We start from the raw sequence: 26,621 nt of genomic DNA, 5'->3' as shown, positions 1-26,621 counted from the left end.
GCCCTGCCCGAGCCAAGGGAAGGCTCTCCGCTCCGCTCAGCACTGCCTCTCCCCTCCCGATGCTGGCGCTGCCTCGCCACAGGAAATTCCTAGTGCTCCTTTGCTGCTGCTGCAAAACATGTTTTGGGGAAGTGACTTTCAACAAGGATGGAGTCCGTGGGCTATTTTAAACGACATAGAAGAGATAATCAGTCCAGCCCCGACTTCTGCTGCCTTTGCCCTATCTTTCTTAGATCCCTATCCACGTTGGGGTGGAGGGCTGTGCAGGGGTCATGCTTCCAATTCTCACCTGTTTCTTCCTCTTACGTAATATAATATTGGAAGCAGCTAAGTCCCCATGGCGAGCACTGGGGTAGGGGGCTGTGCTTCCCTGCCACAGTGGTTCTCAGGATCCACTGGCAGCCCTGGGATTAGGAGTGTGGTCAGCATCACCTGGGCACCTATGAGAAAGATAAATTGTCAGGTCCCTGATCAGCCCTAATGAATCAGGAGCTCCAGCAGTGGAGCCCAGCACGTGATTCAGATGCATGCTGAGGGGAGCACGCTGGTCTGAGGTTTTGTTCCCCTGCTGTCCGTCCTGCAGGGTCTAGCCCCAGATTAGGGGAATGTCCATGTTTCCCCATTCGTGCTTCTTCAGCTAGCTTTAGCCAGAGAGCACCACCAGATTCAGTTTGACTCAGTGTAGAAAGCATTTATTGGGTGCCTACTATGTGCAAGGATTCTGGAAGTGAGAGCAGATAAATAGTGGGAGGATGAGTGAGATCTGAAAGGGGAGGGGAAGGTATTGGGGAGAATAAAGGAAGTGAAGGTTAGGGTCGTTATTATTTATCCTTTCTCCGTCTTACCTACTTTTCGTTCTGTAACTGAGACTCCTATTAGAACAGCTGATTGGGTAGGGGGAGGCGGGGCGCCAGGGTGGCTCAGTCAGTTGAGCATCTGCCTTCAGCTCAGGTCATGATCCCATGGTCCTGGGATTGAGCCCTGCGCTGGGCTCCCTGCTCAATGGGGAGTCTGCTTCTCCCTCTCCTCCTGGCTTGTGCACTCTCTCTCTGTCTCTCTCTCTCAAAAAAAAAAAAAAAATGTTGATTGTGGCTTAAATTGTTCTGAGGCTGGAGGTAGAAACTGGTCCCTTGTCTATTTTTGGTGACCGTGAGAACCCCAAACTAGTTAGAGCCATAGGTCCCTGACTCCCTCTGCATAACTAAGAGAATATGAGCACCATGTACATATGTGCACACGTGCACACACCCTCCTGGGGATCTCAGAGACGGGTAGGGAGAGCCAAGAAAAGAAATGAGGTCCCAGAGGGTTGGAAGTACCCCAGGCAAAATGAGTTTAACAGATAACAAGCAGGAAAAGACTTTCAATGGGGGAGGGTGGGGGCAACTCTGGCCTACTCTGGCTTCCTGAGCCCCAGAAACTGTGACCAGAGGAAGCAGAGGGTCTCTGAGGCAAATCACAAAGGCTCCTGAGAATGAAACCTGAGCCTGGAAAGCAAAGCGACTAGGGGAATGGACACTGGATTAGAAGGGTTCCCTTTCACAGGCAAACAGAACAGGGGTGAGGCATGGTGGGGGTGGGGGAGCAGAGATGGTAGCCATGCTCAGCCCCTCTCCTCTGGCCTTTTCTCTTCCATCATACATAGGCTCTCAGGAGCAGAGATGCCATTATTGTCTTAACCATGATCAGTTGACTCCTGGCCTCTGCCTGCTTCAATTTTTGAGGAATATGCTTTCCTCTGGGCAGAGCCCAGAGCCTTTTCTCTCACTTCTCTCTGCAAGGGTTCCTCTCTGTGCCTGAAAGGCTCTGGGCTCAAGGAGCAGACAGCCCTGCAGGCTCAGCCGCAGTGACCTACATCGGCTCTCCCCTAGGCCCTGGGTGTGGGGGCTGAGGTTTCAAGATAGGAACTTGGGAATCTGGCACAGGTCTGCAGATGACGTCAGGGAGAGAGGCTGCAAAAGTGGCACGGAGGGACCACAGGCAGGGGGTACTGCCGGACTGAGTTTTCACTTGTCATTTGTGGACAATATCAAAAGACAGTTCAAACCTCAAATACAAAAAACATTTCCGAGCAGCGACCCCTTGGATGGGAGCCAGAGGTCTCTGACAGGCCTGGTCTCTCTTCACTAGATTTGGTGGTGGTTTCTTCCTGCTCCCCATTCTTGCTGAACCCACCCCCATCTGCAGGGGCAAGATTTCCCTTTCCTTGGTTTGATGTGGACCAGTGAGTTCAGATTTCAGCTGATTTATTTCAGGGATATGAAGGCTGAGTAGAAATCCACTCCCAAGCTTTACAATATGGAGACCCATGTACTTCCTTAGATCTGAGATTCTGAGAAGGATCCAGAAGAAGCCCTGCAACCGAATTACCCCCTTACCTCAGGACCCTGGCAGCTGAACCTCTCCTTGCAGCTACAGGCTTCTGAAACAGGCAGGTAGGTTCTGAAATAGGTGTTTTCCCTCTCTCTCACTATAAACCACAGTATTTAGGATGTTCACTGCCTCCAGATTGTGGACGTTTTGCCCTGGCAAGGAAATGCTATTGTAGGGGGAGGAAATTAGGTGGTGGTGACAGAGAATGATAGATGAGCCTTTTACTTAGGGGAGAGAGAGAGAGCGAGAGAGAGCGAGCTCCTGACAGGGAGAGCACGCAGGCAGTGCAGGACTGGATGGCTTTCCTCTCCAAAGGGCTTCCCCTCCGCCAAGCCCCACCCCCAAAGCCCAGGAAGTCTACAGCCTGGCACCCAGCCAGGGTGAGAACATTCCTCAGGACTCTGACAGGCTGGGGGTTGGGTGGGGGGAATGGTAGTGGTGCTCCCACCCCGTGCTTGGGGACAGGGGAAGGAAACATGCGGGGGAGGAAATGACCACAGAGAGGAGGGTGAGGGTGAGAGATGGGGAGCTGGCTCCCAGTGCCACAGGTCCCTTTTAGAGAGAAGGGTTGAGGCTGGATGGCTTCCCAAAGGCCATGTGAAGGGTCTGCAGCTTCAGAGTAGATGACCTCCAGGTCACCTCTCTGCTCAGGGTTGTCACTGACGTCGCACACCGTCAGGAGATTCTCTCTTCCTCCCTTACTCTAACGGGCCTGTGGTTGAGCTCGGGAGCCCCGGAGTGGCGAAACTCTGGAACTGCAGCTAGGCTGGGGGAGGAGCCCAACGGGTCTCCCACTGTCTTTCTACCAGGGCCCCTCCCTTTTCCTCCACTAGGCCCAGGACTCTGGAAATAGCACCTGGTAATGGGAGCACTGACAGATGCTGAGTTATAGGAGAGCAAGTGTCCCTAGTCTCTAACGTTCTAGCTTACTCGCTTCTCAGATGTTTCCCTTGAAAATAGGTGCCCTCCCATTCCTTTCCATACATTGCTTGTTAACATGCCCCCCACACCGGAGAACCAGCTACTTGGCTACCATAAGGTCCCCCTCTTTGGGCCCCAGGACCTGTAGCTCTTGGGCTCCTATTCATGACCTCTATGCCTTTGAGGGACAAATGGCTCTGTGATAATTCTGGTTTTAAATTTAACCTTCCCTACCCCTCTCTAAACACTGCCTGGTGTAACTCTTCACCGCAGTCATCTCCCAACCATATGCCTTCCATCACCCCAATTCCCAATCCAATCTCTCAACCTCACAACTCATGTGTGGAAAAGGAGTCGGGGGAATGGACAAAGCTAGGTCAGATTTTTTTCCGAGGAAAACCGGTTCCCTGTTTGGTTTCATTTGACCTGTATTTCTAGCTTTTCCGGGTTAGTCCTCTTGTTCCCTGCATCAAGACTTCCCACTGGACTAATTTTGCTGTCTTGCCTACCTTTCCCTCCAACATAATCCCTTGTGCTCTTCTCATCCAGGACAGATGTCCTTAACGCTGAAAGAAGAAACTCCGCTTTGGAAATAATTTATGACAGCTGTCGAGGAATACCAGCCCAATTGAGGGAGAACTGCTTCCAGTGTTGTTGGGGAAGGGGACGTGGTGAAGGAGCCATGAAGCAACTCTAGGAGAGGCCATATTCCCATTATGCAGACGGTAATTCAAATACTTTTGGTGCTTGTCTGGTATCTGAGGATTTCAGAGAGCTCTGCCAACAACAGTGAAGAACTCTAGGGGAAATGGGAGTTGGAGTAGAGGTAACCAACTGCGCAGTGAGGGATTGAAAAGTCTCCCAACTCCACCCCCAAAGTCGTTTTCTTTGACGATGTCCCTTCTCTGGAATTAGCCTCATCTTTTATTTTGTGTGATCCTTAATGTTATTAGCCAGGGAGCTACGAGGCGTGAAATCATTTTAAGTAGACACATCCACGTTCCCATATTGCACTGCACACCTCAATCAACTTTCCTCTTCTCCCAGCCTGCTGCCCCACATTCACCCTGAAGGGGGCACTTTTGTTCAGTCGTTGGTGCCAGGGAAAAGGGAGCCCCAGGAAGGAAACACAACAATTGGTCACGTGTTTTTTTGGGGGGGGCGGTTCTCGCGGGGGTTGCTGGGACAGGGAAGGGAGGTCCACGTGGAGTGGGCGGAGTCCGCTGAAAGTTTTGGCGGGGCTGGCAGTGGGAGAGAAATGCCCAAATTGGAGTTGTGATTTTATTAAGCAAAAAAAAAAAAAAAAAAAAAAAAAAGGCAGAGCGGGTGTGTCCTGCCCTCGGAGAGGCCCCTGCGGTGGGGAAAAGAGGAGCAGCACACGAACCTCTTGCTCGCGGAGGCCAGGAACGCAGGGCAGGGTTTCTGCCAGAAAGAGCTCTGAGCTCTCGGGCATCGGAGCCGGAAACCTCCGTGGCTCCATACTGGTTCCCCATTCCCCATACTCCCGGAGAAAGGAAAGGTGGCCTCTCTTCCTTGGTCTCATTTCAGGGCCATGTGGGGCTGGGCTAATGCCAGCCACACAACCCCAGTCTTTATTTACCTTTCCAAGAGCCTCAGGAAGCCGCCCAGATGAATCCTCTCTCCTTGGGGAGAAGCCAAAACAAGCCTCTTTTACCACCTCTGCCCCCAGTTAGCAGGAAAACACAGCTTCATACAGTCTTTTTAACATGAAAGGGGCTTTAGAGATGATCTTCAATTTTCTTATTGGTCTAGGAAAACCAAGACCCAGACAGGTAAAGGGGCTTGCTCTTAGCATAGCATAGGCACTCCCTTCAAAGAACATAGGTCATAGAAGGGGAATTCTCACCATCCTGGCTGGCCCTCCTAAATCGTGGAGTAGTGATAGTGCTGGCTTTAACTCCATCCATACCCTTAGCCAGAGGGCAAAAGGGAATGGTCATTATCCCATTAAAGATAAAATAGGCAGAGGACTATTTAGGCACTTGCTTTATGGGCCCTAAGGTTTTCCTAGGTGCCTTCACGGGCAGCTGCTTCACTTTCTCCCTCTAGGTCTTTACTCTTTTATCCTTAGGTGCCTTAGTTCAGGGATTACTGCAGTTTAAAAACCTAATGGTTTGGAAGCACAGATTCTCTTCCTTCCTTAGAAGAGCTTCTCTTCCCAGGGCTCAGCTTTCTGGTAGGTTATCTATCTTATCCTGTGGCTTGAAATCAAGAAGATCAGACCTTCATATCCAAAAATTCCAGCCTTTTGGCTTTAGGGGAGAAAAGCATGTTTACTTAGTCTGGAGTAGTGAAATCTTAGACTTTGGATTTCAGAGCTGTAAAATTTCCAGAAAAAAAAAATGTGGGGGACTGATGTAGAATTGCCAGCGTTCTATATTGCCAAGTAAGGACATTAAAAAACTACTACCACCAATTGCTATTTTACTATCACCCTCACTTCCCAAAAGAAAGTAAATTTTAACACACACAAAATAGGGAGCATGTAATCTCAGAATAAATAACTGTTCTAGGGGCGCCTAGGTGACTCAGTGGGTTAAGTCTCTGCCTCTGGCTCAGGTCATGGTCTCAGGGTCCTGGGATCCAGCCTCATATCAGGCTCTCTGCTCAGCGGGGAGCCTGCTTCCCCCCACCCCCCGACTGCCTCTCTGCCTATTTATGGTCTCTGTCTGCTAAATAAATAAAATATTTTTTTAAAAATAACTGTTCTACGCTATCCTGTATTGATTTACATGGGTCCTGTACAGTGTTCTTTGTTGTTGTAGATTGGTTCTAGTTTGGTCTGTTGGTCTCTGAACCAAAAATTAGTGCCAAATCCAGCCCAATGCCTCTTTTTGTATTTGCTACAAACTAAGAATAAGCTAGATTTTTAAAAAATTGTTATCTTTTAAAGTAAGCTCTACGTCCACGGTGGGGTTTGAACTCATGACCCCAAGATCAAGAATCACATGCTCTGGGGCGCCTGGGTAGCTCATTGGGTTAAGCTGCTGCCTTCAGCTCAGGTCATGATCTCAGGGTCCTGGGATCGAGTCCCGCATTGGGCTCTCTGCTCAGCAGGGAGCCTGCTTCTCTCTCTCTCTCTCTCTCTCTCTCTCTCTCTCTCTCTCTCGGCCTGCCTCTCCATCTACTTGTGATCTCTGTCAAATAAATAAATAAAATCTTAAAAAAAAAAAAAAAAAAGAATCACATGCTCTACTGACTGAGCTAGCCAGGTGCATCTAAGGTAAGAATATTTAAACTGGGGCGCCTGGGTGACTCAGTGGGTTAAGCCTCTGCCTTCAGCTCAGGTCATGATCTCAGGGTCCTAGGATCGAGCCCTCCATCAGGCTCTCTGCTGAGTGGGGAGTCTGCTTCACCCCCTTCTCTGCCTGCTTCTCTGCCTACTTCTGATCGCTCTCTCTCTCTGTCAAATAAATAAATAAAATCTTTTTTAAAAAAGAATATTTAAATAGTTGAAAAATCTAAAACATATCATGACACATGAAAATTTTTTGAAATTCAAATTTCAGTGCCCCTAAATAAAATTCTTTGGAATGGTGGAACTATGATTGTTGCTTGCAATCTCATGCTAGAGCCTTTGTTTCTAACCACGGAGTCTAACCACAGTCTTTCCCTCTATAGCTGCACAGCCCTGGCACCTTAGATTAACACTCATCATGGAACACCTGGGTCACTCAGTCAGTTAGCGTCTGATTCTTGCTCTCAGCTCAGGTCTTGATCTCAGGATCATGAGTTCAAGCCCCAAGTTGGGCTCTATGGTCAGCCTGGAGGCTACTTAAAAAACAAAACACTCATCATAAGCCACTTTCATTTATATTTTGTCTTGCACTACAATAGCAGAGTTGAATAGTGCAAGAGACACTATAGCTGTCAAAGCCTAAAATATTTACTGTCTGGCCCTTTAAGAATAGATTGGCCAAGGGGCACCTGGCTAGCCCAGTGTAAGGAGTAAGCAACTCTTGACCTCTCAGGGTTGTGAGTTCAAGTTCCATGTTGCCTGCAGAGATTAAAAAAAAAAAAAGTCAAGGGCACTTGGGTGGCACAGTTGGTTTCAGTGTCCAGCTCTTCATTTTGGCTCAGGTTGTGATCTTGCGTGAGATGGAACCCCATGTTGGGCTCCATGCTCTGCATGGAAGTATGCTTGAGATTCTCTCTCCCTCTCCTTCTGCCCCCTCCCAAAATAAATGAATGATTTTATTTATTTATTTATCACAGAGACAGTGGGAGAGCACAAGCAGGGAGGGCGGCAGGCAGAGGGAGAGGAAGAAGCAGGCTCCCCACTGAGCAGGGAGCCTGATGCAAGGCTCCATCCCAGGACCCTGGGATCATGACCCAAGCGGAAGGCAGATGCTCAGCCACTGACCCACCTATGCCTCAATACATGAATCTTTTAAAAAAATAAAATAAAATAGATTGGCAAGCCCTGGAAACTTTTCAAATTTGAGGGGCATTAGAATCACCTGGAGGGCTTGTTAAAACACAGACTGCTGGGACATCTGTGTGGCTCAGACAGTTAAGCGTCTGCCTTCAGCGCAGCTTGTGATCCTAGGGTCCTGGGATGGAGCCTCGAACTGGGCTCCCTGCTCAGCGGGGAGCCTGCTTCTCCCTCTGCCTCTCTCCATTCTCCCCCTGCTTGTTCTCTCTCTCTCATGAATAAATAAACTTTTTTTAAAAATGTTTTATTTATTTGACAGAGACAGTGAAAGAGGGAACACAAGCAGCAGGGGGTGGGAGAGGGAGAAGCAGCCTTCCTGCTGATCTGGGAGCCCTATGCAGGGCTTGATCCCAGGACCCCAGGATCATGACCTGAACCAAAGGCAGACGCCCAGCGACTGACCCACCCAGGAACCCCATAAACTCTTAAAAAAAAAAAAATCATGGACTGCAAAGTCCCACTCCAGTGTTTCTGATTCATTAGGTGAAGATTACAAATATTTCAATTAGCTTTCAAAAACAAATCTGGAGGGACGCCTGGGTGGCTCAGTTGGTTAAGCAGCTGCCTTTGGTTCAGGTCATGATCCCAGCGTCCTGGGATCGAGTCCCACATCGGGCTCCTTGCTCACAGGGAGCCTGCTTCTCCCTCTGCCTCTGCCTGCCATTCTGTCTGCCTATGCTCGCTCTCTCCCCCTCTCTCTGATAAATAAATAAAATCTTTAAAAAAAAAAAAACAAAAATCTGGAAAAACAAAAGGAAATCTGGTCATTCTATACTTTTTTTTTTAAAGATTTTATTTATTTATTTGAGCGAGAGACAGTGAGAAAGAACATGAGAGGTGAGAAGGTCAGAGGGAGAAGCAGACTCCCCATGGAGCTGGGAGCCCGATGTGGGATTCGAGGACCGTGACCTGAGCCGAAGGCAGTTGCTCAACCAACTGAGCCACCCAGGTGCCCTGGTCATTCTATTCTTTTGCTGGAAATCCTTTGATATTTCACCTTGGCTAATAAACTAAATATTCCTTAGCTGGACCTTCATAATCTGTTCTCAACCCATCTTACCTGCTTTATTCCCTATACTCTGCACTATACAAGCTAAACTTCAGTCAGTTTCTCTCACTTACTCCAACCTATCCTTTATCCTTTGCCTTTGTAATGTTCTCATTTCTGTCTGCAGTTTTCCTATGGTCTCAACCTTCAAGACATAGCTCAGTTGCCACTTCCTCAATTCCTTCCAGAAGATAGTATGTTCTATCTCTGTACTCCAAGACAACTTTATTCTTACCAGGTTTCACTATCTTTTATACTATATTAATATCAATATAACTATCACTCATTAACCAAGCTAAAGGTCAAGAGACGATGCTTTCTTTTAATACATCTACACAGCTCATTTATTCATTCAATGAATATTTATTAAGTGCTGACTTTGTGCAGACTAAGATTCTGGGTGCTGAAGGTATAGCAGTGAACAAAACATGAAGCTTATATTCTAGTGAAAGAAGACAATAAACAAGGTAAATTATGTTAGAAGGTAATAAGTACTAAGAAGAAAAATAAAGCAGAAAGGAGGAAGAGGGAGTTTGGAGGAGGGTATGAGTTTACATAAGGTGACCAGAGAAGGTCTGATGAAAAGAGGACATTCAGGGGTGCCCACGTGGCTCAACTGGTTAAGTGTCTGCTTTCTGCTCAGGTCATGAACCCAGGGTCCTGGGATGGAGTCCCACATTGGGCTCTCGGCTCAGCAGGGAGTCTGCTTCTTCCTCTCCTCTTGGCTTGTGCTTGCTGTTGCTCTGTCTTAATCTTGTAAATAAATAAAAATATTTTTTAAAAAAGATTATATTCAGGAATATCACTAGAGAAGAGGGCATGTGGATATTGCAAAGATGAGTGATCCCAGTGGAGGGAACAGCAAGTGAAAGGACCTGAGCAGACACATACCAGGTGTGTTTGAAGGACAGCAAAAAGGCAAGTGTGACAGGAGGGCAGTGAATAAGGGAGGAGAAGAGTAGCAGTCCAAGTCAGAGAGCAGTATGAGGTGGTGGGGGGCCAGATCGTATAGGCCATAATTATGATTTTGTTTTTCCTCCAGGTAAGATGGAAAGGCATGAGAAGGTTTTGAGCAGAGAAAGAACATGATCTCACTTAACATCTTATCGGAATCACTATGGCTGCTATGTTGTGAATAGACATAAGTGGGGGAAGGCAAAGGTTGAAACTGAGAGATTAATTACGAGGTTACAGCAATAAAAAAGTGCAATAGGATTATTCCTTCGAGCAAGGTGGAAGTTGTGGAGGTGTGTGGAAGTGTGTGATTCTGGATATATACTTTCAAAGGAAATGGGATTGGAAATTGACTGGATATCGGGTGAGAGAGGAGAGGAAGGCTATGGAAGCAGAATTCGGGTGAGGGAAGTTCAGGAGCACAATTTAGGTTTAAGTTTGAAATGCCAATTAGACATCCAAGTGGATATGTCTCCTAGGCAAGTGGATATACAATTTTGGAATTAGGGGATGAATCCAGGAAGAAGAAAAAATTTGGGAGTTTTTTTTTTTTTTAAAGATTTTATTTATTTATCAGAGAGAGGGGGGCGGAGAGAGCAAGCACAGGCAGACAGAATGGCAGGCAGAGGCAGAGGGAGAAGCAGGCTCCCTGCTGAGCAAGGAGCCCCATGTGGGACTTGATCCCAGGAAGCTGTGATCATGACCTGAGCCGAAGGCAGCTGCTTAACCAAATGAGCCACCCAGGTGTCCCACGGGTTTTGTTTTTTTTTTTAAGATTTTATTATTTATTTATTTATTTATTTTATTTTAAACATTTTATTTATTTATTTGTCAGAGCGAGAGCAAGCACAGGCAGACAGAGTGGAAGGCAGAGTCAGAGGGAGAAGCAGGCTCCCTGCGGAGCAAGGAGCCCGATGTGGGACTCGATCCCAGGATGCTGGGATCATGACCTGAGCTGAAGGCAGCTGCTCATCCAACTGAGCCACCCAGGCGTCCCATATTTATTTATTTATTTGACAGACAGAGATCACAAGTAGGCAGAGAGGCAGGCAGAAAGAGAGGAAGGGAAGCAGGCTCCCTGCCAAGCAGAGAGCAGATGTGGGCCTGCTCCATCCCAGGACCCCAGGATCATAACCTGAGCGGAAGGCAGAGGCTTTAACCCACTGAGCCACCCAGTTGCCCCTAAATTTGGGAGTCTGACATCAGTTAAAGATGGTACTGAAAGTCTAAACACTGAAAGAGACCACCATCCCCAGCACCCCCTTTATTGGTATCACTAACCCTAATACTTTCCTTGCAGATCTTAGGCCATACAGTCTGGTGGAAGAGGGCTGGGGTTCTCTTGGTTTCTTAACACATTCACACCCACTTGTTTAAAATTTCCAGTGCTTCGTGCTTCAGGCCCACAAGGCCAAGACAGTTTTAATTAGAGGTTTTCGTATTAGGCCAAAGAATGTTAGTCATCTCCATTTTCATATAGACTGGAAAAAAAAAATACACCTCAACAGAAAAGAAAAACAATCAATTGAAATTTTTAAAAAAAAAGTTTTTCCAGGCGCCTGGGTGGCTCAGTGGGTTAAGCCGCTGCCTTCAGCTCAGATCATAATCCCAGGGTCCTGGGATTGAGCCCTGCATCAGGAGCCTGCTTCGCCCCTCCTCTCTGCCTGCCTCTCTGCCTACTTGTGATCTCTCTCTCTCTGTCAAATAAATTAAAAAAAAAAAAAAAAAGTTTTTCCAGGAGGAATTGAGGACTTGTTGGCTGAAGTTGCATGGAAATTGAGACACACACACACATACAATGAACACTGAGAGATTGAAAGAAGTGCTCCGCATAAGAGAATACCCTAAAGTATTCCTATTCCCAGTAAAAATTAAAATCCCTGGGGAGCCTGGTTGAATACAGCGGAGGCGCAGGTGCCTCTTGATCCCGGGGTCCTGAGTTCGAGCCCCACGGTGGGTGTAGATTATTAATAAAAAAGTGATAAATATCCCTTCTGATATTTTCTTTTGGCTTTGACCCTTCATGAACCTCCAGCAGATGCTAGAAGTGACTTAAGAAGGCTGGGGAGATGGCCGTTGGGAAATAACTGTTGGTAGTTGGCAATACTTCATTCCAGGGAGGTTGTGGCAAGAACTCCCTAGGCAGCAGACATCATGGATTTTCCTCCCTCTGGGAACCAGAGGTCCCTCCGTTTCTGGTCTGGATCCCTCAGAGACAAAGAAATTCATTCTCTCCCAGACCAGAGTGGGGCTGGTGGGGAGTGGAGGGGGTGGAGGGGTTAGAATTCTACCCCCAGGAAACACCCACAGGCTCAGACAGGAGCCCGAATCCTGACTCTGGTCCAGGAGGCTTGCGGGGCTGCGGGGGCCGAGGGGCCCCTCCGGCGAGGGCCGGGCGGGCCGCCAAGGTGCCGGGGGAAGGGACCGGCCAGCGGAGGCCGGGTACGTGGAGCGCTCGCTCGGTCCACTGCCCCGAAGGGCGCGTCTGCCTCCTGAAGCCCCCTGCCCTCTTCTACGCTCCATTCTCTCGCTCTCCTTTTTCCCGGCGAGCCTCCGCTTTCTCCATCTGCCCGTCGCCGCCCTCGCCCTTTCTTCCCTCCTCCTGACCCTCCCCCGGGTCGCCCCTCCCTCGGCAGCCCACCTTCGCCGCGCTCCTCCGCGGGCTTCTCGGTCCTCGCCCCTCATCCCTGGCCTCCCCTCGCCGGCCCCCAGCCTCCAAGGCCCCCGAGGCCCCCTCCCGCCCCCCTCGAGGCGCCGGCGGCCCCTTTCACAATAGCGCGGCCCGCCTCCCTCCTCTCCGCTCCCGGTTCGCTCCCGCCCGCTCCCCGCCCGGCGCATGCGCCCTCCGGTCAGCGGCGGCTGCGGCGGTGGCGGCTGCGAGCGGCTCCGTTTTTTTAAAGGGAAACGCTGAGGCGCTGGGGGTGACTGTGGGGGAGGGGGACCCCGAGCCGCGGAGACCCCCAGGGGAGGCGACAGACCCCCTCCCGGAGTAGGAGGGCTTTGGGCGGACCCATCCCTCCCACCCCTCCTGAGGAGGAGCGGGGGGAAAATGGAGGCTCGGGGCGGCTGAGGCGAGCTCCGGGGCGGGGGGCCGGGGCGGGGAAGGGGGGGTGTGGGGTGGGGAGACGAGGCGGGCCCGGCCGGGCCAGGGGGGGCCGAAGCGAGCTCCGGGGATGAGCTCGGGGGCGGCTGGGTGCGAGCTCCTGCCTCTGAGGCGAAGGCGGCGGCGGCGGCAGCAGAGGCGGCGGCGAGGCCCCCATGGGCCGGCGGCGGGCCTCAGCCGCGGCCTCCACTTCTCCGCACGCCGGCGGGATGGCGCCCGGGCCCCGGAGGAGCCGCGCTAGCCAAGGCCTGCTGCCGCGCTGCTGAGGCGAGCCCGCCAAACTCCCCTCCCCCTCCTCCGTCCTCGACCCCCCACACCTCGCCCCTTCCCCACCCCCTCCTCCGTCTCGGTCCCCGGCGCTGCTCCGGACCACTATGACCATGAGATCCGCAGTGTTCAAGGCGGCCGCGGCCCCTGCCGGCGGCAACCCTGAGCAGCGACTGGACTACGAGCGGGCTGCGGCGCTGGGCGGGCCCGAGGACGAGCCCGGGGCGGCCGAAGCCCACTTCCTCCCCCGGCACCGTAAGCTCAAGGAGCCGGGGCCCCCGCTGGCCTCTTCCCAGGGCGGGAGCCCCGCGCCCTCCCCGGCCGGTTGCGGCGGCAAGGGCCGGGGCTTGTTACTCCCGGCCGGGGCGGCCCCCGGGCAGCAGGAAGAGAGCTGGGGCGGCTCGGTGCCCTTGCCCTGTCCGCCCCCGGCCACCAAACAAGCCGGCATTGGGGGGGAGCCAGCGGCCGCGGGAGCCGGCTGCAGTCCCCGACCTAAGTATCAGGCGGTGCTGCCCATTCAGACGGGCTCTCTCGTGGCGGCGGCCAAAGAGCCTACGCCCTGGGCTGGGGACAAGGGTGGGGCGGCTCCCCCAGCTGCCACCGCCTCGGACCCGGCGGGACCCCCACCACTACCTCTGCCGGGGCCGCCACCCCTCGCGCCCACCGCCACCGCCGGGACCCTGGCGGCCAGCGAGGGCAGATGGAAGAGTATGAGGAAGAGCCCTCTCGGGGGTGGCGGCGGCTCGGGAGCCTCCAGTCAGGCCGCCTGCCTCAAACAGATTCTTCTGCTGCAATTGGACCTCATCGAACAGCAGCAGCAGCAGCTGCAGGCCAAGGAAAAGGAGATCGAGGAGCTGAAGTCAGAGAGAGACACGGTACGGGAGGGGTTAATTTACGTTCGGGACGACGAGCGAGTTGTGCGCATGCTCGGGGGAAGGGGCTGTAGGAGGTTAAGGTATCCCTTGGTTAGGGGTAAGGGGGTTGGCCACCAGCAAAGGAGTATCTTAAGTGTTGGGTCCTTGGGAACCAGGCTCACAGACACGTCTGATTGGAGGGAAGGGTTAAAGGGCAACCTCCCAATGGGAGGGGGAGGGGAGGTTTCAGGTGCCAAAGGGTTAATTTAAAATGACAGTCCCAGACTTGTGGGAAAGACGTGGAGAGTGGGAAAAGACCTGATTTGTGAAGGGTTAAATATGTAAAGGTGGGATGCATATGTGGTGGCTTTATGGAAGGGGTTAAATGAAAGAGCTTTTGCGTTAGAAATGCATTTTTAGAGAGGGACAGAGCAGCTGTTGCACTGCTGTAGCATCTTTAGATAGGAGGGCAGTAGGCCTTTTAACTGCCAGAGAGGTAGAGGTGATCCACAGTGGAATTCTGTTTTAGTTTTCTTAAATGATATGAAGAGAACCACCGCCTTTGATTTCAGACAGTTTTGAATAAGAATCTGAGTTATAAAACATGACCCACTGACTAGCTAGCTCCCTTGTATAAGCATGGTGTTGAAGGGCTGGTAGATTTTAAGGCATGAGGGGAAAGTGAGTTTATTAAATGTACTAAGTAGACCCCCTCCCTCCAAAATCCCTGTTTTAGAATCTTAAGATAGTAGGGCAGTAATTTATTATTTCTTTGTAGTTCTGAGGAGCATGGCTATATAGGCTTGTTTTCACTGCAGCAGTAGTCAAGAGCACCTTATGCGTTAAAACATAACCTTTCAGGTACCAGGAAAGCTATGTGTAGGGGGGGGGGGTGGCGGTGGGTATTACTGTGCTAGCATACCTCACAGCTGCCTAAAAATAAACATGGTTTCTACAATTGTTGTGTTCAGGCTGCAGCAGTCTCTCTCTCTCTCTCCCTCCCTTCCTCTCCCCTTTTCTCTCTCTCTTTTTGGCGTTGTGTGCGTGCGCACAAGGGCTAAGCAGGGGAGCAGAGGGCTATTTATTTTCTTTGCTTTACAAATGAATTGCATCAGGCATCGGGCTCTTTTATTGGAGAATGCATTCTGCAAGGTGGAATGGGAGCTGGGGCAGGTCTCATCAAAATATCTCATGGTCTTGATTTGTGGAAGTTACTCAACATGGAGGTGGCACTGCTCAGCTACTGTACTGCAGTCTAGGGGTGTGATGGTACTGTAATTACAACACATCATATCCTTACATGGGAAGGGGGGAGAGAAGGACCAGTGATGGGGAAGAAATCAAGGAAATGTCACCCACAGACCATGGTTAAGTAATGTTAAGGCTGTGAATGAAAACAAGATGAAATGAAATGACAGTATGGCTGACAGGGGGGCTCTCTGCTAATTGTGGAGGTTTCTGCTGAGTTCCTGAGGTAGTGACCCCTTTGCAGACTTCCCCAGGCAGGAAAAGTGGGGTGAGTTAAGGATAGAGTATCAGTCTGAAATTGGCATTCACTGTTTCTGTTGTGTATTGCAGTCTTAGCATTGCTTAAGCTTGTTTCTCTTATTCCAGTTGTTGTTTGGCCTCTACTGAAATCACTGCAGCTAAGTAGATATAATGAAGAGAACATTAATATTGCTGTCTACCCAAATAAAGTTCTCACGGTAGTGTTTAAATAGCATAGTTGGCACCTCTTCTCAAAACGTTCTAAATGTGAAGTTTTCAATGCTAAAGACGTCCATTTTCAGTTTGATTATGTAGTTCTCCTTTAATTAAAGTTAAAAGATTTGGCTTAATTAATATTTAGATAAATAGGTAGATTTTTTTCTCAAATGCAAAGAAATACGCATATTTCATGATCAGTGGGACTATGGGAACTGGTTATAATTCTTCCAGATTGAGTGTTCATTGTTTAAATGCCCTGTACACCCCTTTCAAATAACACTGCAATCCCTCATGGCACTGTGACTGTGAGCTTTTCATTCCTTCTCTATATACTGTTTGGACTTTGCCCTTGTGTATAGCATTTTGGAGTGAAAGTAGAAAGGATAGGATTTGGAGAAACCTAGGGCCTCCTAAAAGAACATAAGGTTAATTCTGGAAAACTCCCAAACTGACTTGGAGCCACATGATTAGCAGTAGAGAGACCATGCCATTTGAAAGGCATGTTGTGGCCCCTCCCAGAGAAGAGGATCTTCTTTCAAAAGAATGAACTACAAATTCCCTCATGCCCCTCCTCAGTTAGGTTAGCCCTAAAATTAAGCAGAGTACCTCGTCTTCTGTATCGTGTTTAAGGAAAAACTATTGAGATTAATGCCCGTTAAAAATAAGTTGAATTACTATGGTCTAGGGAAAGAGGCTGAAGACCATACTGATGCCTAAATGGGGCTAAGTACCTGGGTATAATTTTTTTGTGTTTTAAGTCTGCATTTTGGCACTCTTTCTTTTAGCTCCTTGCTCGGATTGAACGTATGGAAAGGCGGATGCAGCTGGTAAAGAAGGATAACGAGAAAGAAAGGCACAAGCTGTTTCAGGGCTATGAAACTGAAGAGAGAGAGGAAACGGAGCTATCCGAGAAAATTAAACTGGAGTGCCAGCCGGAGCTTTCCGAGACATCCCAGACTCTGCCTCCCAAGCCTTTCTCTTGTGGGCGGAGTGGAAAGGGACACAAAAGGTGTGCTGATCACTTTGTTACACTGTCTGGACATGATGAGAACATGTGTTTCCAGTAACTGAGAGAAGGGGATTAGGATTTCTGAATTAGTTTTAATACCACCTTATCCTGAATTATGAGGTCTTCCATTTCTGAGAAACTATCTTGAAACATTCTTGTAGGCTATAAAAATCTGTTAGGAACATTTCGGTCACAGTAGTAATTACAGAATGTAGAGTACATCATAAAGAGAATGGGCAACAAATGTGATGGCTGAGTTTCTTAAAACTATAGCAGTTCACTTCAAATTAGGAAGTGTTAAATTCCTTCATCATGTTAGGTAGTAGTGGATAAAGAAGTAAGATCTGACTGTCCTTGGACCCAAAGACATAAGTCAGACTAGTTGTGAAGGTGGTGTAAAATCGGAATTCAGTTGCAATAAAATAGGAAAGTAGACAATGGTGATATAAACTGAGTTTTGTAAGATTCAGAGACATTAAAGATTATTCATTCTGAGGTAGAATAGTGAAACTTTAAGGAGGAGATGGATCTTGAAAAAGAAGTATAGAATTTAGGTTGGTAAAAAGAAAAGGAGGTGGCATTCTAGGAATAGTGGTGGAGGGAAGGAGATTGGTGGGAAAAAGCCAAAAGATAGCAAGAAAAAACAAATAGAGATTATAACTAACATGGTATAGAATTTGGGGGAAAAATAAGAGACTGGTCTCTGGTTGATAGGAATGAAATAGGCCACAGAGTAGTGGCACCTAATGTTAGCTAAAGGGTCTTGAATAAAATAGGAACCTTCTTAGATTTAGTAGGCAATAAGATACTATTAGAGGTTCTTAAGCATGGAAACTCACTTGTTCAACAAACACTTAACTGAGGGCCTGTTACATATACTGGTAAGCATGAGGCTGTTCCTGCTTGTGACTGCCAACTGAACCAGATGTTTAGATATTTAGATACCTGAACTTGTTTGTTCTCTTGCCCCCAAATGTAATCAAATAAGATTTTATCAAGAGTCAATACATTTTATAATGTTTTCTTCCCTATCTAATAGGAAATCCCCATTTGGAAGTACAGAAAGAAAGATTCCTGTTAAAAAGCTGGCTCCTGAATTTTCAAAAGTCAAAACAAAAACTCCTAAGCACTCTCCCATTAAAGAGGAACCCTGTGGTTCCTTATCTGAAACTGTTTGTAAACGTGAATTGAGGAGCCAAGAAACTCCAGAAAAGCCCCGGTCTTCAGTGGACACCCCGCCAAGACTCTCCACTCCCCAGAAGGGACCCAGCACCCATCCCAAGGAGAAAGCCTTCTCAAGTGAGATAGAAGATTTGCCGTACCTTTCCACCACAGAAATGTATTTGTGTCGTTGGCACCAGCCTCCCCCATCACCGTTACCATTACGGGAATCCTCTCCAAAGAAGGAGGAGACTGTAGCAAGTAAGGCATAGAGAACACTTGCTCTTATACCCTAGTGGTGGCGGTCAAGCTAACAAGTGTGAAAATGCCTTTGGCATTTTTAAAAAAGTGCAATCAATAAAGCAGAGTTCTGTCAAGAATGAGTAAGTTAACAGCCAGAGACAGACACTGTGCAGGCATTGCAAATAGATGGAATTACAGCAAAATGTGCTCAATGTATTTGCCTGCTTACAACACTGGGAGATGTGTTTGCCAGTAAGTTGCTCATCACAAGAGCACCAGACTTGGGGGTGTAATCTCCGGCAACTTGCATGCCCTCTGAAAGAAGGGTTTTCTGTGCTGTGAAATGCATAGAACTTATACTTTGCCATGCACGACTGTTCCTGCAATTGATATTGTGTGAAACCTGGGAGGGTGGTCTTTGGGTGTTCTCAGGGGCCAATGGTAATTTTTGGGTTGGGGAGCCAGCTTGGGGTGGGGAATTTCACCTGGGCCTCCGCTCTTTAACTTTATAAACATTTATCTGTATCTCTATGTCCCGGTCTGGGGGGCAGGAGGAATCTGCCAAAGACCAACAGTCTTACTTTATCTTACTATACTTCACAAAGGTTCTAAATGTGAAGAGTTTACTTGGATTGCAGTAGCCCATTGGTTGTTCATATATTTAAATAAAATGGTCTACAAACTATTTTTCAAACAATAAGGACTATCTTGGGATATCTGAGCTGCTTGGGGAGGGTGTCGGGTACGGGACCTTGGTCTTCATTCCCTTTTTTTTTTCTTTATGGCTTCCACACAGAAATGCTCCCCTATCTCCTACATCAACCAGTAACTGCAATGTGCCTTCAATTGTGTAATGTTAGTCTGTGACAGTCACTGCGGGCGCTCCGGGGTGATGGTGGGGGAAGTCTTCTTGAATAGAGCCACCGCCCCAGGTTTCTACCACTGTGTCTTGCCCTAGCAGGGATGGGGATGGGAATCCATTCCAATAAGACAAGAGCATTCTCCAGGCTTTGTTTGGCTGTTCTGATGACAAAATTAAGTGGGGGAAGATAGATTACTCTTCTTAACTATCTAAAATTCATTAGGCCTCACACTTGAATACATGAGCTAGACCAGGATCCTGATCTAGGTTCAGGTTTTTTGTTGGTTCAGTCAGTTGAACAGGTTCATCCTTAACGGTTAACTTTCTTGCTGCCATGGCAATGCTGTGTAACAACTTAAGAGAAACTGTGAAGCAACTTCCCATCCGGGATTGGGAAATGGCTTGGTCCAGAGCTGTTCTGTTTGACTGGCTGTTTTGAAAACCCTCTCTGCCCTAGTACAGAAAATCCAAACACCTCTGAGATTGTGGGGATAGCAGTACAGAAGGAGTCTGATTGGGGGGAATCCCAGCCCTTTGAGGAGCCTGAGTTGTGAATAAACGTGTGAATCCTTATTCTTGCTGCCCCTATCTCAAGAGGAAGCTCAATGGCTTGTTCTAAGGAAGCCAAAGTCTTTGTGCATGTTGTTCAGGCTGGACCAGCAAGGTAGTTTGTTTGGAGGGAGGAGGGAGCTGTTTAAGAAGACTACATATGTAAGTTTTGAGAACACTGATCTTTTATTTGAAAAATAGGGTCAACTTTTACTCACCTGCCATGTTCTGAGTTTAAGGTTTGATATCCTTGGCCATCAACTGTTGCAGGGAAACCACCCTAAATAATGAAGAAAAGAAGTCGTCTCAGTGTAAAAAAAAAAGTGGTGGGCTTATTTTCTTTTCTTTTGTCTGTTGTTCCCTCTTCCCCTCCCCCAGAGAGAAATTCTCAAAAGAGCAACTCAAAAAAACCAAAATGGCTTCCTAGTGAGAACTTCAGTGATGATCCTTTCCTCCATTTTGGGTGTGGGCTTTTTTTCTTTTTACACTGAGATGATTCTTCTTTCCTGCATTATTTAGGGTGTCTGATGCCATCAAGTGTTGCAGGAGAAACTTCAGTCTTGGCTGGTGAGTAGAATAGGAATTGTGCTGGCTGGGCCTGGGGTGGGGGTCGGTGGGATGGTGGATGGTTGGGAGCTGTGTTTCCCATCAGCTGGATGTGGGAGAGTGAGATTCTTTGGTGTATGATTACACTATAGACTTCAAAATGACTACAAATTTCAGTTGTTTTTCAGGAACTGCAATAGCATCCATTATATGAATTGTCAGGTATTGGCTTAGGGTTTTTTGTGCTCCTGTGTTTGGCAGACTGCAATGGCATTTTAGGTTCTTTTATACCATAGCGAGGACACTGAATGTGGCTTCAGGTGAGGCCATAGAATGGATTCCTATCACTTGGTAACTTTGTCCTATCTGGGAAGAGGCCTCTTGTCCTAGTGAATAGTAGGAGGGTTGTGTGACTTTGGATTTAAGGGTGGTTCCACCCCTCCTCCCTTTCTTTTTCTTTCTTTTTTTTTTTTCAGTTCCTTCTTGGAGGGACCACTCAGTAGAGCCTCTAAGGGACCCAAATCCTTCAGACCTTTTGGAGGTAGGTACCCAAGACCTGTCAGCAGAGGGAAGTGAGAGACAGAGTAGAAATGGAGGTTTAACTTGAATGTGTTATAGTGACAGGATGGATGGGTTAAATAACTCTAAAGCCAGAACGGAACTTGAGCAATTATCTAGCCCAACTCTTGTTTATGTAGAAAACTGAGTTGCAGAGTGGCTAAATGATTTATTCAAAAAGAAATAGCTAGGCATTGTTCAAAACAAAATGAAATTTCATGCTAAGTAGAAAAGTTAGAATGTGCCACTCAGCAACAAAATTATGTCTTTCAGACTCATTTGACTCTTAAAACTCAGACTCTTGCAAGGCATGGAGGTAGGAAGGATTGCCTCCCTACCTCAAGCCTCTGGGGTTGTTTCAGTTTGACATGATTTTCACCTTGGAAAGTTAAATAATTTTTAAGTTTGGACCATCTGCAAGGGTGGGTGTGGGGAGAAGAGTATGTGTTTTGTTGATTCCGTTACCAAGAGGTTCCCATGACATCCATAGAACTTACAGACTCAGGTGGACCTGCAGGGAAAAGATCTGACATTCCTGGAAGCTGGAAATGAGTTCGTATACACATGTGTCACATGATGATAAATTGTTTATCAGCTGCTGTTCTTTACACAGAACCTGGATGACAGTGTGTTTTCGAAGCGGCATGCAAAACTGGAGCTGGATGAGAAGAGAAGGAAAAGGTGAGACGAGATACTCATCCCGGAACAGCTGAGCCCTTGGACCCTAACTTCTCTCATCCATGCTCTGAAAAGTCCTGGAGCCCTTAACACACTTAAATTACTGCCATCGCAATTGGTTGAGTATCTTCGTTTGAAGTGGTAGTTGTAAAGATGTTTGGCTTCTTAAGTAAAGATGTTTGGCTTCTTTTTCTTTGTGTATGCCCTTCCTTAGTTCCACTCTCTGTGGAACATCAATGCATGATTTGGACTGCTGGACCTAAACAGCTCTTTCCTGACCTGGCAGACAGTTCACTTTACTACCTCCACTCTCCCTACCCCATTAAGAAGAGTAAGCACAGGGGCTCTTGGGTGGCTCAGTCAGTTAAGCATCTGCCTTCAGCTTGGGTCCTGATCCCAGAGTCCTGGAATCAAGTCCCGGTTCAGACTCCCTGCTCCGTGGGGAGCCTGCTTTTCCTTCTGCCTCTTCCTCTCTGCCTATTTGTGCTCTCTCTGTCAAATAAATAAATAAAATCTTTAAAAAAGAAAGAAAAGAGTCAGCACAGGTCTCCCTAGTGTCTGGATTGTGTTAGTTGCTTTTATAGAGCAGGTTTTCAGTAATACTGGGTTTGTTTGTTTGTTTTGTCTGGTTTGTTTTTCCCAGATGGGATATTCAGAGGATCAGGGAACAAAGAATTTTACAACGACTGCAGCTCAGAATGTATAAAAAGAAAGGAATTCAGGAATCTGAGCCTGAGGTTACCTCATTTTTCCCTGAGCCAGATGACGGTAAGTTTTATCTATCTAAAAGAGTAGGTTTTTCAAAGAAGGAAAAGGGTGTGAGGCTCTATGGTACAAACTTGCTCTGAATGAATGAACAGCATTTTGGAGCAGGTGTAGTTGCCAGACATTTCCCCTCTGTGTCACTAACAAGGTCCCATTTGGCTTTCTTCCATAGTTGAAAGTTTGATGATTACCCCCTTCTTGCCTGTTGTAGCATTTGGACGACCATTACCCAAATTAACTCCACAGTAAGTATAAAAGTTTCCACCCCCTCCTCCCTTCTCAGGTAGCCTGCACTTTACCTCCTTTTTAGACCTCATAAAAGCCTAGATATTAGGTGGAACAGGTGGCTCAGGAATAGCCATGACTCTTTGACAGAAGAGTCTATCTGGGCAACTAACTCTTGCAGTGATAAAATAATTAGAAGGATTGCTTTTTGAGTTAGAAAGAGATTATTTAGTCACTTTAATAGCACACTGTTTCTCTGGCTTTGAGACATTCTAAATTTGGAACTTGACAGTCAAGGTTAGGAGTGGTGAGGGGCAGAGTATCTTTTTAGAGTTAATCTTTTGTCCACACAGAATCCCTTCTTGTCTTCCAAGTTGATTTCCTTACCCTTTCTTTGCCAGGAATTTTGAGCTGCCCTGGTTGGATGAGCGTAGCCGATGCAGGTTGGAGATCCAGAAGAAGCAAACACCTCACCGGACGTGTAGGAAATAGCTGGGCTGGCAAGAACCTTCTGTCTTCAGATAGTTGTAGCATGCCATTCCCAGAGAATGGCAGAGACCTGTATATGTGACCTATGTCCTCATGTATGTTATCATTCGCTGATAATGCCCTTCCATATTCCCTTGATCTTGTTTTGTTTTCATCGCTCTGATTTCACAAAAACTCTTTCATTGGGCTAATTGTGAATTATGGACGGTGATTGGGATTTCTTTTCCCTTTTTGGGGAAATGAGCTCTCAAGCTAAATCTATAGGATGGCAGATTCGGAAGCCTCAGGGGTCTGCTTCTATATATTTGCCTACGTTAGAGGGGTAAAAGGGCTCTCTTCATTAGACTTGTGGAAGATGAAGCAACCCCTGCCTTTAGAGCTGTGCCTGCATGGCACTCTTCTCACCCTGGTATACCCTACCTTAGAGTCTGAGTATAGTGGTGTTTACCCTAAAACAAAACAAACAAACAAAACCTCACCATGAGCTTAAGGACCGGATGAGGAATAAAAAGTGAAGTGATGAAGCAAGTCATCTTCACAGGGTAGAAGAGAGATTGAAAAGTTGGCAGATAAATGTCCGAAAAGACAGTTATTCTCTTAAAACTATTCTGTGATAAAGCCATGTGGGAAGGGATTTGGGCTGTGATTATTTTCTTAGTTAATGGGCAACTGAATTTCTTCCTCCATTCCTCAAGAAATAAAATCCTTGGAAAAGAGAATGGGGATGGTTAGTTCAGGGCAAGTTATGACTCTAAACAAAAGCAGTTGACATTTGAGGATGGCATGCCAGAACCTGTATAGATGTCCTTGTGTCACATCACTTCTCAAGTATTCCTTAGTTGGGCTTTATTCTTTTAGCTGAGCTCTTGGTGGTGGGATAGAGATTTAGGGAGGGTGGGGGGTGAATGTGGAAATATGTGCTTCCTTTGGCTGGCAAATGTCTACATCTTGAAACAAACAGATGTACCTAATGAGCTTCTCCATTCACTTTGTAAAAATAGATTTGTATGTATATCATCTTGGTCCCCCTTTCCCATTTTGTTAAAAAATTTCAGGACAGCACTTCAGGCCACTTTGGTCTCAGTGTAAGATCCCTGTAACTATCTGGAAGGAAAATAGAGCCAAGACCTCTGGTCTTAAATATATAGGAATTGCCTTTCTTTAGTCTTCATGACTATTGTGTGAAAACAAGTAGGGGTCTAATCTCCTAGAAGGTAGGGGCTTTTATCCTTGAAGAGAATATGTCCCCAGATTATTAGCACTTTTAGAGGAGAAGCCAAGGTATGTAGGGTGTGTGGCCGGCCCATCAATGGAGCATGAGAGAATGGGGATACCATTGTGGGAAGAAAAGAAAAGTTCCTCAGGGGCCTCCCACTGCTAAAGATTTTTGTGACATGTTGATCTGTGCTCCCTGGGTTTGACTTTTAAAGGAATTATTCCGGCAGCACATGTAGTATTCTTGGATGATCTTGCTGCTTTTATTTCTCCTTTTGTGTGTGTGTGTGTGGCTATGGGTTTTCATTTGTAACTCCATCTGCTTAGGAGAGTGGGCTCTCCACAAGGGAACCTGCTGTGAACTTCACTGCAGTAAGAGTGTAGAGAGAAATAGGACTTACTCCACTAGGGGCTCTCATCTCACACCTTAAGGGGAGGAAGGAGATTTCTAGAAAAACTGGGCCAGATTTTCTTTGTTCTCCATCATTTTAATATGGCAAGCTGTTTGGCTTTCCTACTCTGACCTGTGTTATGTTCCTTTATAATGTGCCCAAGAAAAAAAAAAAGACCAATCAGTGTCTCTTTACATTGTTCCTGATTCCTCTCTTCTTGATTTTCAGCATTTGTTGGATTCCTAATTTGGATATGGGTTCGCAAATTTAACCTTTGTGCCCTGCCCAGGGGACTCCCCAGATTCTGAACTTGAGCTAAACTAAGAGGAATCCATGAGGTGCTATCTGGCCAGACTTAAATGGATTCTATTTCCTTGGTTATCCCTCTACCTAGGACCGTTCATTTTATTGTCCCCTCTTCTAGATCAGTTCTCCTTTGATTCGGATATGTTGAGGTTTGTTGAGGAGGTTGGAGAGTAGATTAGCAAAATTCCAAGAGTGAAATTACAGTGTGTTAGAGTGTGGGGGGAAAATTAGTCTTCTTTTTTCCCTACATGGGATACAACACTGTGAAATTCAATCTTCAGCAAAGGCCCTGCAATTCTCCTAAAACATAGTTCTTTGTTTCTTTCTTTAACAAAGTTTAAGCTAGTGTTAATAAATTAAAAAGAGAAATTGCTTGTCTGTCCACTTCAGCTTTGTTTTATGCCCATTTCATATTGTTGTCTGTGTTGTAATTCATACTTTTGATACCATTTCTGATGTGTAAAATTGGTTGTCTTGTAAATATCTTATAAAGAGTTCAATTGTAAATAAACTATTGTGGCTGTTAATTTTTGAACTTCTGCTTCAATTTATTAGATTTATTGGGAAGCATTAAACAGTTCTGCTTGTAGATACTAAAAGATTAGAAAAAAAATCATTTTCACAAAATAGAGAAATACACCATTTTCTTTTTTGTGTATGAGCACAACATGTTTTTCATCCCTCTTTGTTCTGTGTTCTCCCTTACATATATGGTAAGTGGCAACTTTAAAAACAATATCCTAGGATAGGATATGCGGTGCCTGGTGTCTAAATGAATAAAACCTCATAGTTGAAAAGACCTTGGAGGTCATCTAGTCTGACCCTTAATACATGATTTCCCCTTCACAACATTCCAGACAAATGAAGTCCAGCTTTTGTTTTAATTCTTCATTTTTTTTCTATGCATTTTTTTGAAGATTTTATTTATTTGACAGAGAGAGAGATCACAAGTCAGCAGAGAGGTAGGCAGAGAAAGAGGGGGAAGCAGGTTCCCCGCTGAGCAGAGAGCCTGATGCAGGGCTGGATCCCAGGACCCTGAGTTCTTGGTCTGAGCTGAAGGCAGAGTCTTTAACTCACTGAGCCACCCGGGCGCCCCAATGTATTTTTTCCTAAATGATAGAAAATCCTTTCTCACTGATAAAATCTAACTTCCTATAACTGCAACCCATTGGTTCTTGATTTGCCTTTCAGGGAGATGAAAAAAGATCCAATTCTTTCTCGTTGTCTCTTAAATAGTTAGATTGCTGTGGCTATCTCAAATCTTCTCTTCATGTAAACATTCAGAAAGCTTACACTTGTTCCTCAAAAGCAAGGATATTGAGTTTTTCAGTTCCCTCGGAGTGAACAAGCTTGCTCATGTTCATTTAAAAATTGAACCCAGACCAAACAACTGAAAGGTAAAGCATCAGATTATCACTTTCCTTATTTAGACACTAAACTTGGCGGCTTCATTTGCATCAATTTACCTTGAAAAGATCCTCCAGATCTTTCTAACACTTACTAAATCATCCATCCTCCATTTTGAACTCAGGCAGCTGGGTTTTGGAGCTGGATTTACAAGTTGTCACATTTGGCCATTTGTTTAACCAGTTGAGATCTTTTTGGATCCTGAATCTATATGAAGGCCTCCAAAATGCCTCCTACTTTCATATTGTCTATAAATTTGGTCAACATCAAATCTTTAGCCACACAACTTGTAAAAATAGTACAGAGGGCAGAAATCGGTGCTATGCGATAGTTACCTTTCACCGTTTTATATATAATTATTAACGTGCACTCCTATAGGCAAACTAATAACTTATGGTCCAAAGAAAAGAGACCTTTTTTTTTCATTGCCGACAACCTCTTGCCAAAATCAAAGCATTCCCCTCATCTACCTGTCTGGTAACCCTTAAGGAGAAAATCATGCCAGAATATTGAACCAACGCCAGTTCCTATGA

General features: G+C 46.7%; 1 protein-coding gene across 2 annotated transcripts; it reads left to right on the top strand.

The window, feature by feature from the left end:
- Positions 1-12,088: 12,088 nt before the first annotated feature.
- MSL1 (MSL complex subunit 1) lies at positions 12,089-25,208 on the top strand. Of its 2 annotated transcripts, XM_004764616.3 has the most exons (9): positions 12,089-13,997; positions 16,469-16,692; positions 17,732-18,114; positions 20,027-20,074; positions 20,530-20,594; positions 21,225-21,292; positions 21,933-22,057; positions 22,227-22,299; positions 22,681-25,208. In XM_004764616.3, exons 1-9 carry the CDS (start codon positions 13,230-13,232, stop codon positions 22,769-22,771), a joined length of 1,845 nt encoding a protein of 614 aa, XP_004764673.1. In that variant the 5' UTR covers positions 12,089-13,229; the 3' UTR covers positions 22,772-25,208. The 2 variants fall into 2 exon arrangements, with proteins under 2 accessions (XP_004764673.1, XP_012918039.1); XM_013062585.2 differs by lacking the exon at positions 20,027-20,074.
- The last annotated feature ends 1,413 nt before the right edge of the window (positions 25,209-26,621 follow it).

The sequence above is a fragment of the Mustela putorius genome, unplaced genomic scaffold, assembly GCF_011764305.1.
Source record: "Mustela putorius furo isolate JIRA1106 unplaced genomic scaffold, ASM1176430v1.1 tig00003962_pilon_pilon_pilon, whole genome shotgun sequence".
Classification (NCBI taxonomy): Eukaryota; Metazoa; Chordata; class Mammalia; order Carnivora; family Mustelidae; genus Mustela; species Mustela putorius.
This window is presented reverse-complemented; position numbering and strand designations above follow the sequence as displayed.

Excerpts from the sequence above, each read along its gene's own strand:
- MSL1 (XM_004764616.3), top strand. The coding sequence starts at position 13,230 with ATGACCATGAGATCCGCAGTGTTCAAGGCGGCCGCGGCCCCTGCCGGC. Across the intron at positions 16,693-17,731 it reads AGTGGAAAGGGACACAAAAG|GAAATCCCCATTTGGAAGTA; the intron begins GTGTGCTGATCA and ends CCTATCTAATAG. Across the intron at positions 18,115-20,026 it reads GAAGGAGGAGACTGTAGCAA|GGTGTCTGATGCCATCAAGT; the intron begins GTAAGGCATAGA and ends TGCATTATTTAG.